The 14,257-nt window shown below is 38.2% G+C and overlaps 1 protein-coding gene across 3 annotated transcripts in view; it reads right to left on the reverse strand.

The window, feature by feature from the left end:
* Positions 1-14,257, reverse strand: part of samd12 (sterile alpha motif domain containing 12) — a 68,323-nt gene that overhangs the window by 31,494 nt on the left and 22,572 nt on the right. For all 3 annotated transcript variants that reach the window (XM_077591092.1, XM_077591091.1, XM_077591093.1), the window contains one exon: positions 11,030-11,170. In XM_077591092.1, the coding sequence (XP_077447218.1) occupies positions 11,030-11,170 (141 nt within the window). The remainder of the gene's footprint in view (positions 1-11,029; positions 11,171-14,257) is intronic.

Below are 14,257 nucleotides of genomic sequence, written 5' to 3' on the forward strand. Positions count from 1 at the left end.
TAACACAAGTTTAGTGCAGAATGCTCTCACGTTGTCATAGGCAGCACTGACAAGTTGCCCCTGGACTTGTAGCTTCTTGTTCAGTACATTAAACTCATGTGTGATATCAACAAGAAAAGCCAAGTCCATGAGCCATTTGGGATCACTTAGCACAGGATCAATCAACTCACAAACGGCGTAGCTAGCTTTGACTGCTGCATTACTGTCTTTGGTAGCCTTCTTGAAGAGATCCTGTTGCCTCAGAAGACGTGTTTTAAGACTGGCAACCTGGTTGGCTCTCTCATCTCCCTGGTATTTTTCGTACTCCTCAGCATGTCTCATAGTACAATTACGTTTCAAATTGTATTCCTTGTGCACCGCAACTTTTTCAGTGTAAATGAGACACGTCGGGGTGCCCCTGTGTTCAACAAAGAAATATTGCACTCCCCACTTTTCTTGAAACTGTCTGTGCTCATCACCGACCTTTCTCTTCACGGCAGGCTTTGAAAGAGACATCTCTGGGGCTCTGTAATATGTTTTTCCACTTGGAATGAGTCTCGGGTTGATCTTTCACATTCAGTCGCGCGGGTTTGTGGCGCATGTGCACTTTCGCTCTCCGTTTCAATCGCGGAGATGGCTACAGACACTGACACAGGCTGGATCACGGATCATAGCGCCTCATTCAGTTCTATGCTGAGAGCAGCGGAGGAGTGTGCGCGCCGAGCGGAGTGATCGGCCTCACGGCTTCTCCTCCGCCCAGCTGATTGGAGGAATGAATGAGTGAGTGAGCGAGGCACTGGACAGCCCGGCCGATGTCCCGCCCTCCAGAGCCGTATACCTCACCGTGATTGGTTCATTCAGCTCCGAACCAAAGTTCCCTCTAATTTTTTGTTGGTCTGAGCAGAAAGACAACCTCCCTGAGCGCACTGAGTACCAGTGTGAGCGACATCATCGGTACTTAAAGACGTTTCGCCGACGGACGTTTGACAGACGGGCAGGTCGCCGAATGGATGTTCCACCGAACGTTCATTCGGCCGAACGGAGGTTCCGCCGAAACGGGATTCGAACGCTCGCCCCGCCGGATCGTGTGTGTACAAGTTTTTCAACCTCGGCCCGCGGGCCATATACGGCCCGTTAGGATTTTTAATCCGGCCCGCCGCCGGTGTTGTCCAAATTATAGTAAAAATCAATGTTCGTCTACCATCAATGGCAGTCCGGGAATAAGCACTCTTGGGCAGGCAGATGTAGCAGAACCGAGCCGTAAAATGACAGCAATCGGGTCAAATCCATCCTAAAACAGCATTTAATGATTAAATACAAATACTGGATGATATCGCGATGGAGGCAAAAAAAACGTCTATAGACGTCCATTCGCCAAACGGCTCAAAATGCTCTCAAATTCGGTCAAATCCAGCTGAAAACAGCGTTTAATGATTAAATACAAATACTAGTATTTGTATTTAATCATTAAACTAACAAATACTAGTACGACCTGTCCGTCTGTCAAACCTCCGTCGGCGAAACGTCTTTAGGCGAATCATCCGGTCACGACATCATCATTGCTCGCTATCGGCACACCAGTATCACACCTGCCGCAAGCAGGTGCATGTCAATGTTCCCTCTAATTTTTCATGTAAAACATGCTGTAAAACAAGAAAAACATGAGTGGACAGAGCTACTGCCACTGGCTGCCACTTAAACGGCGCCATCATGAGGAAAGGGGTAAAAAAAAAAAAAATAAAAAAAAAAAAATAAAATAAAAATTAAAAATAAAATAAAATTGATCTTTCATATTAAGACGGGGGCCGCAAATTATCGTCCCGCGGGCCGCAGTTGGCCCGCGGGCCGCATGTTTGAGACCCCTGCCATAGAGTGATGTTCTCTGGACTTCTTTAAAGGCCACATTGATTACCTTGTGCTCGAGACCATGACTAGCTAACGACTTCCCCAAAACATAAAATTACTGAGTCAAGTCAAAACTTTACTAACCATATTGGAGAAGGTTAATTCGGAATGGATTACCTATTGGTTACAGCCGTAAAATGAAGAGCAAAAATATGATAGTGGACCAAGCCACTTGTAAAATGATCCTACCTTTGTATCTGACTGCAAATATTAGCCATTTTACCTACATGTTCCGTATTCAACAAATTAAGGCTACAAAACGTTTCATGCTTGCAAATTCCACCTTTTTGAAAAAGAAAGTCACAGACACTGCAGGGAGACAAGTACAAAATGGATTGGAGCCTGCAAAAACCACAGGCTTTCTGATAGAAATTGATTGCATATGTAGTGTTTGGTGGAGAGGACAACAGATGTGCAAACAAAGTTAATGTCTAGCCACTTCACTACACTACTGAACAATAGATAACGACCGCAATTTCAATTTGACTTACTTGTTTATATAATGATAGTTTTTCTGAGGCCGCAATGTGGAGGTTATTCCTCGCCAGGGACAAGCACATTTGGAACAAATGACAATATGCTCAACAATTGTGTTGAATTATTTGAGGTTTATTCTGCAAAATGCACTGATGATACGATAAGTACTGTGCTTGATCTATTCTGATTATATATAAATGAGAAATTGACATTCAAGCAGCACACATTTACTTTTACAGAAACTTTTTGGTGAATAGAATGAAATTCTAAAATGACAAAAATTATGCCTTTAGTAATTTTAATGGTTTGATGTATTCCCTTTAAAAAGGCCTCAGTTTCAAGCCAAAAGCATTCCAAATTCGCCATCAATCATGTCTGCCCTTAAAGTGATAGATGTTAAAATAGTAATGGATGATCTGGTGCAGTGCTCTGCCTTTTTGAAGTAAGCTGCCATAAATCACCAATAGACCAATTCTTATCCTAGGCATAAATTACATCATATCCTTTTTAAGGACCTTGCCATTGTACAGTATGCCTTTCAATGTAACCTAACCCAGCAGTTTTTCCATACTATTCCGTGTCCTTGTCGTTCTTTAATTTATTTCAAAATGTTCTTTTGGGACTGCCATACGAGTGAATGTCGCTTTGAAGTCCACAACGTAAGTGCCTGATCAGCCATGTAGTACTTGATTTAGCAGGCATGCCTTAAATAGTGTTATAAAATGAGACTAAGACCCTGAATTTTCCATTTCAATTACAAATTTCACTATTTTATGAAATGCAAAAGAGATTGGGAAGAGATGAGCAGTAATCCCTCAACAGAATACAAATATTATGTTAGTTATAGACTAAGTTAAAGACTTTACGGCAGGTGTCTCAAACCGATTCCGCCGGGGGCCGCAGTGGGTCCTGGTTTTTGTTCCAACCGATCCAGTGCCGACATTTTAACCAATCAGGTGTCTTCTAAAATAAGTAGCACCTGACTTTAATTAACTGATTACACTTGCAAAAGGTATCCTCTTGTTGAGTTGGAATGAAAACCTGCACCCACTGCGGCCCTTTGAGGACCGGTTTGAGACCACTGCAAGTTTAAGCTGTACTGAACCGAAAATTTGTCAGTCAGTTACAATACTGCTTGTTTAAAAAATATAATAATCATTTAAGATTCTATGAATGTAAGCATGGTTAGAGATGAATTTGAAATGTACAAATATTTTACACCCCAAAGGTTATAACTGATACTTTCTCATGACCATTCTTCTGAAAATGTTTCTCATCTCAATTTGGATTCCTTTGCCAGCTCTAAGAAGTGTCCTGTCATTACAATATGCCAGGATTATAGAATTCCGCAGTTCTCTGGAGGGCATCAAATATACAAGAAATGTTTTTGTAGCCTTGCTTGGATATTTGCTTTTGGAAAATTCTGAACTCCTGAGGCAGTTACTTTGAAAGGATGACATGGTTTCGACCCTGATATGCTTTGCCAGCTGTGAGACTTGCACTCAAATTATTCATTGTTATAACCCCAAACCTTCTATGTTCTATACAGATACTGTAAATATGGAAAATTTGGAATCTTTAATTTAATTGCTGTGGTTTAGAAATATGGGAGGAAGCCAGAGTAAACCACTGCAGGCACAGGGAACACACACAAACTCCGGACTTAACTTTGAACCATTGCGTCATTGCCTTCAATCTCATAATGTAAATGCAACCCATGTTTCCATTTAGAGACTGAACTTGAATTCACAAAGATTTTGACAGTGCTATTTTCTGGCTTGTTTTTAAAATGTTAAATCCTCCTCTGCATTAAAGAACACAGGCTAATAACAATGTGAAGAACAAGTCTAATATCCTAGCCATTATATGAACAAGGCATAATATCTCTAGATATGCCAATGCCGTAATAGCACTTTCTTAATCACCACTTCAAGGTGTTCAACTGTTTGTTGAAATTTTTAATAAAGAAACTCCTCAACTCAAACCCTGTATATATTGCATTAATGAATGTCAATTCAAATTACAAAACAAAACCCATTTTTGTTTCATATTTCTGACCTGATGTGGCAAAATGAGTACGAGAGGAGCTCTGACCCAAGCTTCAGTTGACCATTTACCATGTGAAGTTGCTACGCTACAACCTTTACTAACTTCTATCCCTACCCTCACAAGCCACAGAGGTTGCCATGACAAACAATTGAGCACAATATTTCTCTTTTGTTCATTTTTCCATTTTACTCTCTATTCCATGTAAAGAAAGTAATTCTGTATACTACTATGCGCTTAGGCCTATTGATCTAGGTTCGTAATATCATGAGGATTATACTCGGAAGCTGAATATTGGGCTCCTGAATGTCCGGCGATGGTCAGGGAAGCAATAAAACGCATCAGACTTAGTGGAACCAGTCCATGGTGCCAGGCAACTGATAGAAGACCTTTTAATGGTATCTCATGTCATGATAACCGAATGAATGTGGTTTCATTACCATGAAACTGAAGCCATGAATGTCTTGCAACCACTCAGAACATTTTGAATGGGGGTATAGCACAATGTATATTGTCGAACAGCATTACTTCCTCGTATTACTAAGTCACTTTAATTATTTTAAGTCATATTTTAAACAGTTACAAGTCATTCTTACATGGTGACTAAACTCCACAAAGTGTACATGTTAATTGTTAATAGTAATTTGACGTCTATGTTAGGGTGAAATTTCTCTCTTTAGCAGCGGTCGGGAACCTTTTTGACAGAAAGAGCCATAGGTTTGAATGAGTAGTTTATGCAGACATGGCACATACAGGTTACAAATTTGAGACCCTCATTTTTTTGCTTCCCTGTTAAACTTAATTGGGCAAAATTGGGTGGATAAATCCAAAGTTATATTTACATTACTACACAGATATGTTAACCCATTTATAGTGGTACATTCCAACAATCAACATATGAAAATGAACTGAATATTGGCACTGTAACTAGATAGGTGGTTTCTGCAGAAAATACGGGTTAATGTTAATATATATAGTAAAATCTTTGATCCTGGATACATTTGTTGCTGCTAAGGGTTCAACGTTTCCAGTTTTGCATGTTTGTATATTAGTAAGATTGGATAATGTTGCAATTATTTGCAAGTATTTTAAGTATTTTTTCCTGCCTTGTTTGGTACTGGAAGTTAAACAAACTAAACAAGAAACCAATCCTAAATTACATTTAGTGTACCATTACACCCCTAGTGTGTAGTCTAGTTGAGATAATTGGAGACTCAGTCATAATTTTCTTTCATTGTTGCTACTCTGTTTTATATTTGTTATTGTCACTTAAAAAGGAAAACAGTTCAACAGAATGAACACATCTGGTTATATTCCATTATAAAGCTTTTTTTTCTATTTGTTTTAATAATGGCTACTGCTTCAACAACAGGAAGCTAATTTTGAAATAATAACATTGTGAAAAACACCCGTGTTTAGTTAGGATTTAAAGCTCAAGTGGCTCTCATCACTTAAAGGTTGAGGTGAACCATGACATCTAAGCAAGGGAGTATTCCATTTGTTATACGAAAGATATATTTTCCACCATTATATCTAAATGGAGAAGGAAATAAAAAAAGGTATTCACATTGACATCTCATGGGCACTGGGCCATAGTTGAAATCTCTGAGCAAGGAATCTTACTGACAGAAAATGATGAAAAAGAATTAATTTGACCATCCCTCACGGCAAGAACAGCCATGGAAAAAAAGGGGTGAAGACAGTAAAGAGCAGTGAGAGGACAGATGAAGCCAAGGGAACCAAAAAGGCAGAAGGGCTTGCATACAGGCTGTGGTCCTGAAGGGAGAGTTCAGCTAATGAGAGCTCTCGGCTACCCGCACACCGGAGCGGGTCATCTGATTCATGGAAAAGCCCAAAGGAAGAACAGAAGTCACACTGAATGCCTCGAATGCTTTCAACAAAGTCTTGAGGAAAAAAATGCTCAATGCTGAATATTCAATCCACTTCAGGGTAAGATATATTGGAATTTCTGCTTGAATATAATGATGAAGTTTGAATGCTGTCTTTATTGTGTTTCTATCCTCTGCTCTCACACTACTACTACAATTTCGGCTTGTTCCGTCAGTGGTCGCCATAGCAAATCAACTTTTTCCACTTAATCCCATCTTTTTTAAATCGTACTCCACACCAGCCACTTCCATTCATGCAGCTTCTCTTTGGTTGACTTCTAGCCCTGCTCCCTACCAGTTTTACCCTCAACTTCCTTCTACCGATATAGTCCCTCTCTCTCCTCTGGATATGCCCAAATAATCAAGGTTCGGTCTCTCTGACCTTGTCTGCAACACGTCTGTTAGGGTTATTAGTCTTAGATTATTATATATTACCTTGCAATGAAGAAAGTGCTTTGCTTACTACATCTAAAATGCCTGCTTGCAACGAAGTAAATGCTTTACTCCTTAATTGAACTAAACAAAAGGGAAGTCAAATCCACTTGGACTGGTGGAATGTGGAGAAGATCCTTCGGCTGCACATGACTTTCATTTGTTTTGACTATTTGACATCTCACTTCTGTTACCCATCCCTCCCTTGAGAGTTGAGACGTCTATTGTAACTAGGGTCCTTGAAGTTAATAAACAAGGAAAAGAAGTGTGTGACGCCAGAACGAACCGGGGACTAGACCTGAACGGTTCGATTTCTCCTTGCAAGAAAAATCCAGAAGATTGTCTTTTCTCTTTATTTGTGCATGCATTTGGGAATGCCTATTGGTGAACCTATCAACGTCTAACTCTCACTGTCCCTCTTATTTTCTTATTAATAATACAACCCAATCTGGTCACTCCTAAGGAGAAACACAGCATCTTCATCTATGCTACTTAAAGTTTCTCTGTCTTCATACTTTTAATTAAAACTGTGTGAACATATTTGCAGCTGCTGTCCATCGCCAATGACAAGATAAACTTCTGATAATGACAATGATTGACCCACCAGAATCAAACTAACCACTTTAAATTAAAATGTTGGTTTTATGTCTTCCTTTTCTAATTTCATAGGAAAAATGTTTCCCTACCGAATACAAAATAAACGTAATTCATTTAAAAAGTAGTTTCTGCTGAGTGACTGCATTCACAAGTATTGAAAGCAATCTGTGATATATGTTTCACATTTGTCTTTGTCAGTCTTAATGAGTCTTTGTTGGAGTAAATGAAGCATAAACACAGGCCGTGTCTACATGCACAGATTAGTGTAGCATACTTTGAAAACCATTTTCCAGGGGTGCCGTCAACTGTGTAATTCAAGTAGATTTTGAGAGTGATGACTCCACAAACCAGTTAATAGCATATTTATTAGCATAGGCTTGCAAAGGCCGTAATGGTCCTGAGCATGAAATTGAACCAGGAAAAAAGTTGAAAATTAGATTTGTTTCTGCAAGTAAAGAATTGCAAGACTTTGCTGGGTTCCCACTTTTGTATTACAGTAATTAAAAAAACAGTATGTGCAGCCGCTTTAATGTATTTGCTCATTGTTTTATAAAAAGTAGAGTTAAAAAAAACAGAAAAAACTTGTTCATCTCATATTGCATTGTCTCAAATCTATCTGATGTTTGATGTAAATCCATAACTCACTTCCATTTCACCTTGACATCTTGTCTCATGTCAGGGAATATAGTTGTTTCAATTTATAGGAGGTTTAATATAAACTGTACAGCCCAGTGAGAAAAAAAACGGAATTGGACATCTTGTCCCATGAGATGCAAGTTTATTGCTTTCTGTTATTATCGATCTTTCTTATTATTCCTTTTTTCATCCTTGTTTATGCTTTGTTGAAATTGGCTTATTATGATGTCTCTATTTTTTCATTTCCTGAGTGCATGAACTATTTTTCTGAAGTTCTGAAAGTGCACAATTTTACCATGAAACACTGTTCTTTAGATGATGTCAAAAAAGCTTGCGATTTTTTTAAATACATTTTGAGAATATTGGGGGAAAACAAGAGATTTTAACTATGTTTGAGAAATATGGTGGATATTACGGCAAAACAGATATCTTCAAATCACAACTAAGTGACATTTATTTCCCCTTTTCATATAATGGTCATGTTTGCATTGCTCCAAAATTTCCATCTGAACACATGTCATGATGTGAGGGCGTGCAGATGTGAAACCAAACGTCCGGTCGACCAAACGTCCGGTCGACCAAACGTCCCGTCGACCAGACGTCCCGTCGACCAAACGTCCCGTCGACCAAACGTCCCGTCGACCAAACGTCCCGTCGACCAAACGTCCCGTCGACCAAACGTCCCGTCAACCAAACGTCCGGTCGACCAAACGTCTTTCGACGAAACGTCCGGTCACGGAAAGAAAGCAATGGAGAATCAGGGCAAGGTTATACAGGGAAAACGCTAAGACTAAATCAATACCAAACATCAAAACCACATGAACCTAACAACTTGTGTAAGTAACCAATCTAAAAACCAAATTTTAAGGATTCATTCATTATTTCAAACAGAGACAAGACCACAGCGATATCAAGACAAGTCCATGTAGTATTGCAATATTACAATACTGTGACATCCCTTAAACTGTAAATATAATGTTTATTTTTTCACATTAACCAGAAACTCAGACGCTGCTATTGTCGAAGGTTGTTTTGGCCAGTCTCACATTACTGTAGCCTCATTAACTATGACTAAAATCGCACCGATATGGGAAAATCTAATTATTCCCCTCCAAAGGCCTAGTAACCCTTAAAGGTTAATCACTGTCTGTCTAGCAAGCAATGTTACGGTATTCTACAGTAATTACAACACCTCACTATCCTTTTTTTTTTACCCCCATGAGCCTTATTCTCCTACTCCTTTGTTTAGATAATAGCTGTGTCTCTACTTATCATTGCCATAAAGATATTGCACAATTTTTACTTCATCTTTATATGAAGTAAGATATTTCTATAATTGTGCAACTGTGGTGTCAGTGTTGAAAAATGCCAATGACCATAGAACAGGAAATGCAATTGAAAAGTGGTACATAAAGCATATAAAGTGTAGTAATATAGCTAATTTGGCAATAAATAACCACGAAGGTACAAACAACCTTAAAGTTAACTGGTTAAGTTACATTGGTTAAGTTGATGTGAAATGTGCCTGGGTTAACGGTTTGAGTACAACATTTATTGGTTTTACTTTATATATGTATATATATTTTAAAAAAAAAAGATTAACTTACAAACTTGTAACCCAGAGGCATCTATTTCCATCTTTTGCGTGGGAATTTGACGATCCAATCTGGGTTCCTTTTCACACCACCTACCTTCCTGTTTTCCTCTCTGCTCGATCTTCTCACCCATCTGTCTTCTCACCTCCTTTTTATTTCTCTTTCACCTCATCAACCCTCCGCAACAGATCCCAAGTGGTTACAGCTCTTTTTGCCTTGAGCGAGAGCTCTAAGTGCATATGCAATGGGCATTAAAATAAAAGCCATTCCATCCTACCTGGTCCCGGTAGTTCCAAAAAAGAGAAAAAAACACCCTAAAAAGTGTCTCAAACACAAAGGGTTTCCATGTGCTCCCTTTACACCTGGGGGTGAACCTCACATGCAGTACTTGTTGAGATAAAAACTGTGCATATTGTAATTCTTCACTGGAAGTCGTTGTCAGCCTTTGCACATTATATTTATTTTGCATTCACATTTCAGTGACCAAAGTATCTTTTCAAATTGTGTTTTTACTCATTTTACTATCTTGTGGGTTTATTAGCACTAATGTATGAGCACAGGCCAATGTTGTGTCCAAGAAACTCCAGTACATTTTCAAATATCATATAATAAATTATCCATCTATTTTTTTTCTGTGTGAGTCAGTATAAAACAACCACGAATCAGTACTGCTCCAAGGTTGGGAACCATCGCTCTAACATATGTGACCATCTACCCACTGCAACCATGAGCAGCAAAAACTGAGAAGTCCTCATTGTATTACATTATTGTTCTAATTATTATTATTGTAAGCATTACAGTAATACCGTGACATAGGAGTGTCCCAACATACGTGAAACATAAGATACGGGGAAAATTCCGTGCACATTTTTGCCTTGAGATATATGTGGATTTTAGATGCATTAAAATTGCAACATTGTAAACAAAGTTTTAATTCATAGGGGGATTTATTGTTTTGAATGAGATAACGATTTAATATTGAACATAATATGGAAAAAGGTATTATTGTCTTTTGGGTAGTGAATCTAATCTGTTCCACATACACTTGCTGACTAGATGACAAGACAGCAACATAACCTTAAAATTTAGCAATACACCATGATCACATTAAGCCTCTTGACACAAATTCAAAAGGCCATTCACTCATAAGTACCAATTACAGGACCCCCTAATCATTCTCCATCAAAAAGCTACGAAACTACAAACGGTTGTTTGTAGTTTTGTAACCATTTTCATTAATCATCTCCTGGGGGATTTACAACAAGAAGCAACTACCATGACTACAAATGGCAAAAGTACAATAGAGCTCTATTACGTGACTGATAAGGAAAACTTGAGATGTTTTCCTGGGAGTAGCCCGACATTACCTGTCGTCTGTTAGGAAGTGTATGCAAGCACAAAATTTGCATTCCAAATTTTAGGTACATGTGCCGTGTTTGCAAAAAAACAAGGAGGCTATATGTAAAATCTGACCTTGTGTAAGAAGTTGAAGGGTCCTAACTTCCTCTCGCACACGGAGCTGCAGGACCTGTTGTAGGATGTTCTGCCTCTCTGCTTCCTGCATGATGCCCATTCTCTCCAGCTTTCGGTCTGTCAATCTCATCAGAGCCCGCCCTAGAAGAAAAAAAAATCAAATTATGATAAAAGATTGTCAAATGAGAATAGATTTTAAAAAAATGTCTCATAACAAGAGTTAGGGTTGTAGAAGCACATAACACAAATATTGGTTGCCATGACAAAAATTGCAGAGGCACTAGTATTTTTTCCAGCACTCAGTTATTAAAAGAAGCTTTACATCTACCACAAATTGTCAGATTTTTACTAATTAATGCGAAAAACTTGATATATGCTATTTTATAGAATTCTCATGAGAGCAGACTGCATTACAGCAGAGCTGCACAATTATGGCATTTTGAAAGCACATTTTGATTTGTGTTATGTCAATGTTTGTTGCACCAGAAAGCTAATGAGAATCTCTACATATTTATTACATTGCAAGGCCTGCATCATTGGTGCTAAATAATAGAGAACAAGCATTTTGTTACTATAACAGAGCAAATTTTATTTTTGCTAACACTCCTCACGTTTGAAATCAGAAAGAACATTTTTTTACTATCGAAATTATTAATAAAAAAGAAAACATTTTGTTTATTTATTTGCTATAATTTAATTTACAAACAATAACTATTATTATTCTTTCTAGATTTCCGTTCAGTATAGTTTAATGTTGGTTGTTTTTACTATACATACGCAATTATTCGTCACAATTCGGTCTCCCAAAAAACTTAACACACATGTTGGAATTCTATTCAGTGCACATTCTTTTCAAGGATCTTTAGTTTTGAGCTAAAAACATTTTTATGTGCCTTAAAAGTTTCAATTAATTTCCATTGTGGTGTTGTTGCTGCGGAGTTTGCTGTAATATGTATGATATATCAGATATGCTAGATAGTAGGGCCTTTTTAATTATATGACACAATAATTCAGGTCAACAAGCAAGGCTCTGAATTATGGAGGACCACAACATCCAGTACCCTTTGCAGTTTTTACCATGATAATGAGGCATGATGTATTAGGGCCACTTTGGAATGACATGATAGAAAAATGGTGAATAACAATAACATTGTTATTTTAAGAGAAAAGTTTAAATGTTTTAAATATAAAATTGCAATGTTGCAAAAAGTTTTATAGAATAAAAATAACAATAAATTAAAAAAAAACATTTTTAATGTGTGTAAAGCTACTATGTTTTCTGAAGTTATATTTTGTATTTTGATTTTAATTGGTCCCTTAAATGAAACTTTTCTTCTAGCTTTATTTGTTAACAATCCTTAGCCCTGATGAAAGCGGATGTCTTTGTTTCATCTAGATTAAAAAAAACATTACATTAAAATGAACAGAAGATATTGTAAAAATCCAACTGTTCATAATTAATGTAAAAAACTGCTTAAATACAACAAGGTTACCAAAAAGCTTTTTTTTCTTTTAAATTACAATTCATTTTGTGATAGATGGGAAAATAGATGTCCTGGTGAAACGCTTGGTGTAAACAAATCAACTGTGGGAGAAATTATTAGAAAATGGAAGACAGACAAGACTGAAAATCTCCCTCGATCTGGGGCTCCATGCAAGATCTCACCCCGCGGCGTCAAAATGATAACAAGAACGTTGAGCAAAAATCCCAGAACCACACGGCGGGACCTAGTGAATGATCTCCAGAGAGCTGGGACCACGGGCTGCTATCAGTAACACAATGCGCCGCCAGGGACTCAAAGACTGCACTGACAGACGTGTCCCCCTGCTGAAGCCAGTACAAATCCAGGCCCGTCTGCGGTTCGCTAGAGAGCATTTGGATGATCAAGAAGAGGACTGGGTTGTGGTCAGATGAAACGAACATAGAACTTTTTGGTAGAAACACAGGTTCTCGTGTTTGGAAGAGAAAGAATACTGAATTGCATCCGAAGAACACCATGCCAACTGTGAAGAATGTGGGTGGAAACATCATTTTTTGGGGATGCTTTTCTGCAAAGGGACCATGACGACTGATCTGTGGAAGGGAAGAATGAATGGGGACATGTAACAAAAGATTTTGAGTGGAATACTCCATTCCATCAGCAAGGATATTGAAGATGAAACGTGGCTGGGTCATCCAGCATGACAATGATCCCAAACACAGCTAGGGCAACAAAGGAGTGGCTTCGTAAGAAGCATTTCAAGGTCCTGGAGTGGCCTAGCCAGTCTCCAGATCTCAACCCCATAGGAAATCTGTGGAGGGAGTTCAAAGTCTGTGTTTTCCAAATGTCGACAGCCCCAAAACATCACTGCTCTAGAGGAGATCTGCATGGAGGAATGGGCCAAAGTACCAGCAAGTGTGTGAAAAGCTTGTGAAGAGTTTCAGAAAACGTTTGGCCTCCGTTATTCCCAACAAAGGGTACATAACAAAGTATTGAGATGAACTTTTGGTATTGACCAAATACTTATTTTCCACCATGATTTGCAAATAAATGATTTAAAAATCAAACAATGTGATTTTGTTTTTTTTCCCACATTATGTCTCTCATGGTTGAGGTTTACACATGTTGACAATTACAGGCCTCTCTAATCTTTTCAAGTAGGATAACTTGCACAATTGGTGGTTGACTAAATACGTATTTTCCCCACAGTATATATGATGAATGGAATTGTAAAATGCATGAACATCTTTAGGATTCAGAATAAAATGTCACACATTAATTTTTACATTAGACTCTATCACTCTGTCTTGGGGTTAATTGTGCATGAAGCTATTGAGTTATTGAGTTTTTTTGTGCTTTATTGTAGTAATTTAACAGTGCACACATGTTGATTGACACACAAACATTTACAAATATGTCAAGGTCCTCATCTTTTGTAAGTGACATGAATAGTTTGCTTGTGTGCATGGAGTGGCAGATGAGCAGAGTTGGTGACATGTCTCCTTTTTTCCTCATCTATCCACCTCTTCTGTTTGGCCTTTGCAATGTCTCTGGCTAAAGTTTTATCTAGGCAGCATCTTACTCTTAAAAACCAACATAGATGGCAGTTTCTGTCCATCATAATGGCAATTTAGCACACAAGTGAAAGCAACATTTTTGTGGGTTGTTGTGCACACCGCTACCATGCTGGTTCTCTTATTGTCCACAGTGTGTTTTAGATTAGATTAGACTAAACTTCATTCATCCC

Source organism: Stigmatopora argus, chromosome 21, assembly GCF_051989625.1.
Source record: "Stigmatopora argus isolate UIUO_Sarg chromosome 21, RoL_Sarg_1.0, whole genome shotgun sequence".
NCBI classification, from domain to species: Eukaryota; Metazoa; Chordata; class Actinopteri; order Syngnathiformes; family Syngnathidae; genus Stigmatopora; species Stigmatopora argus.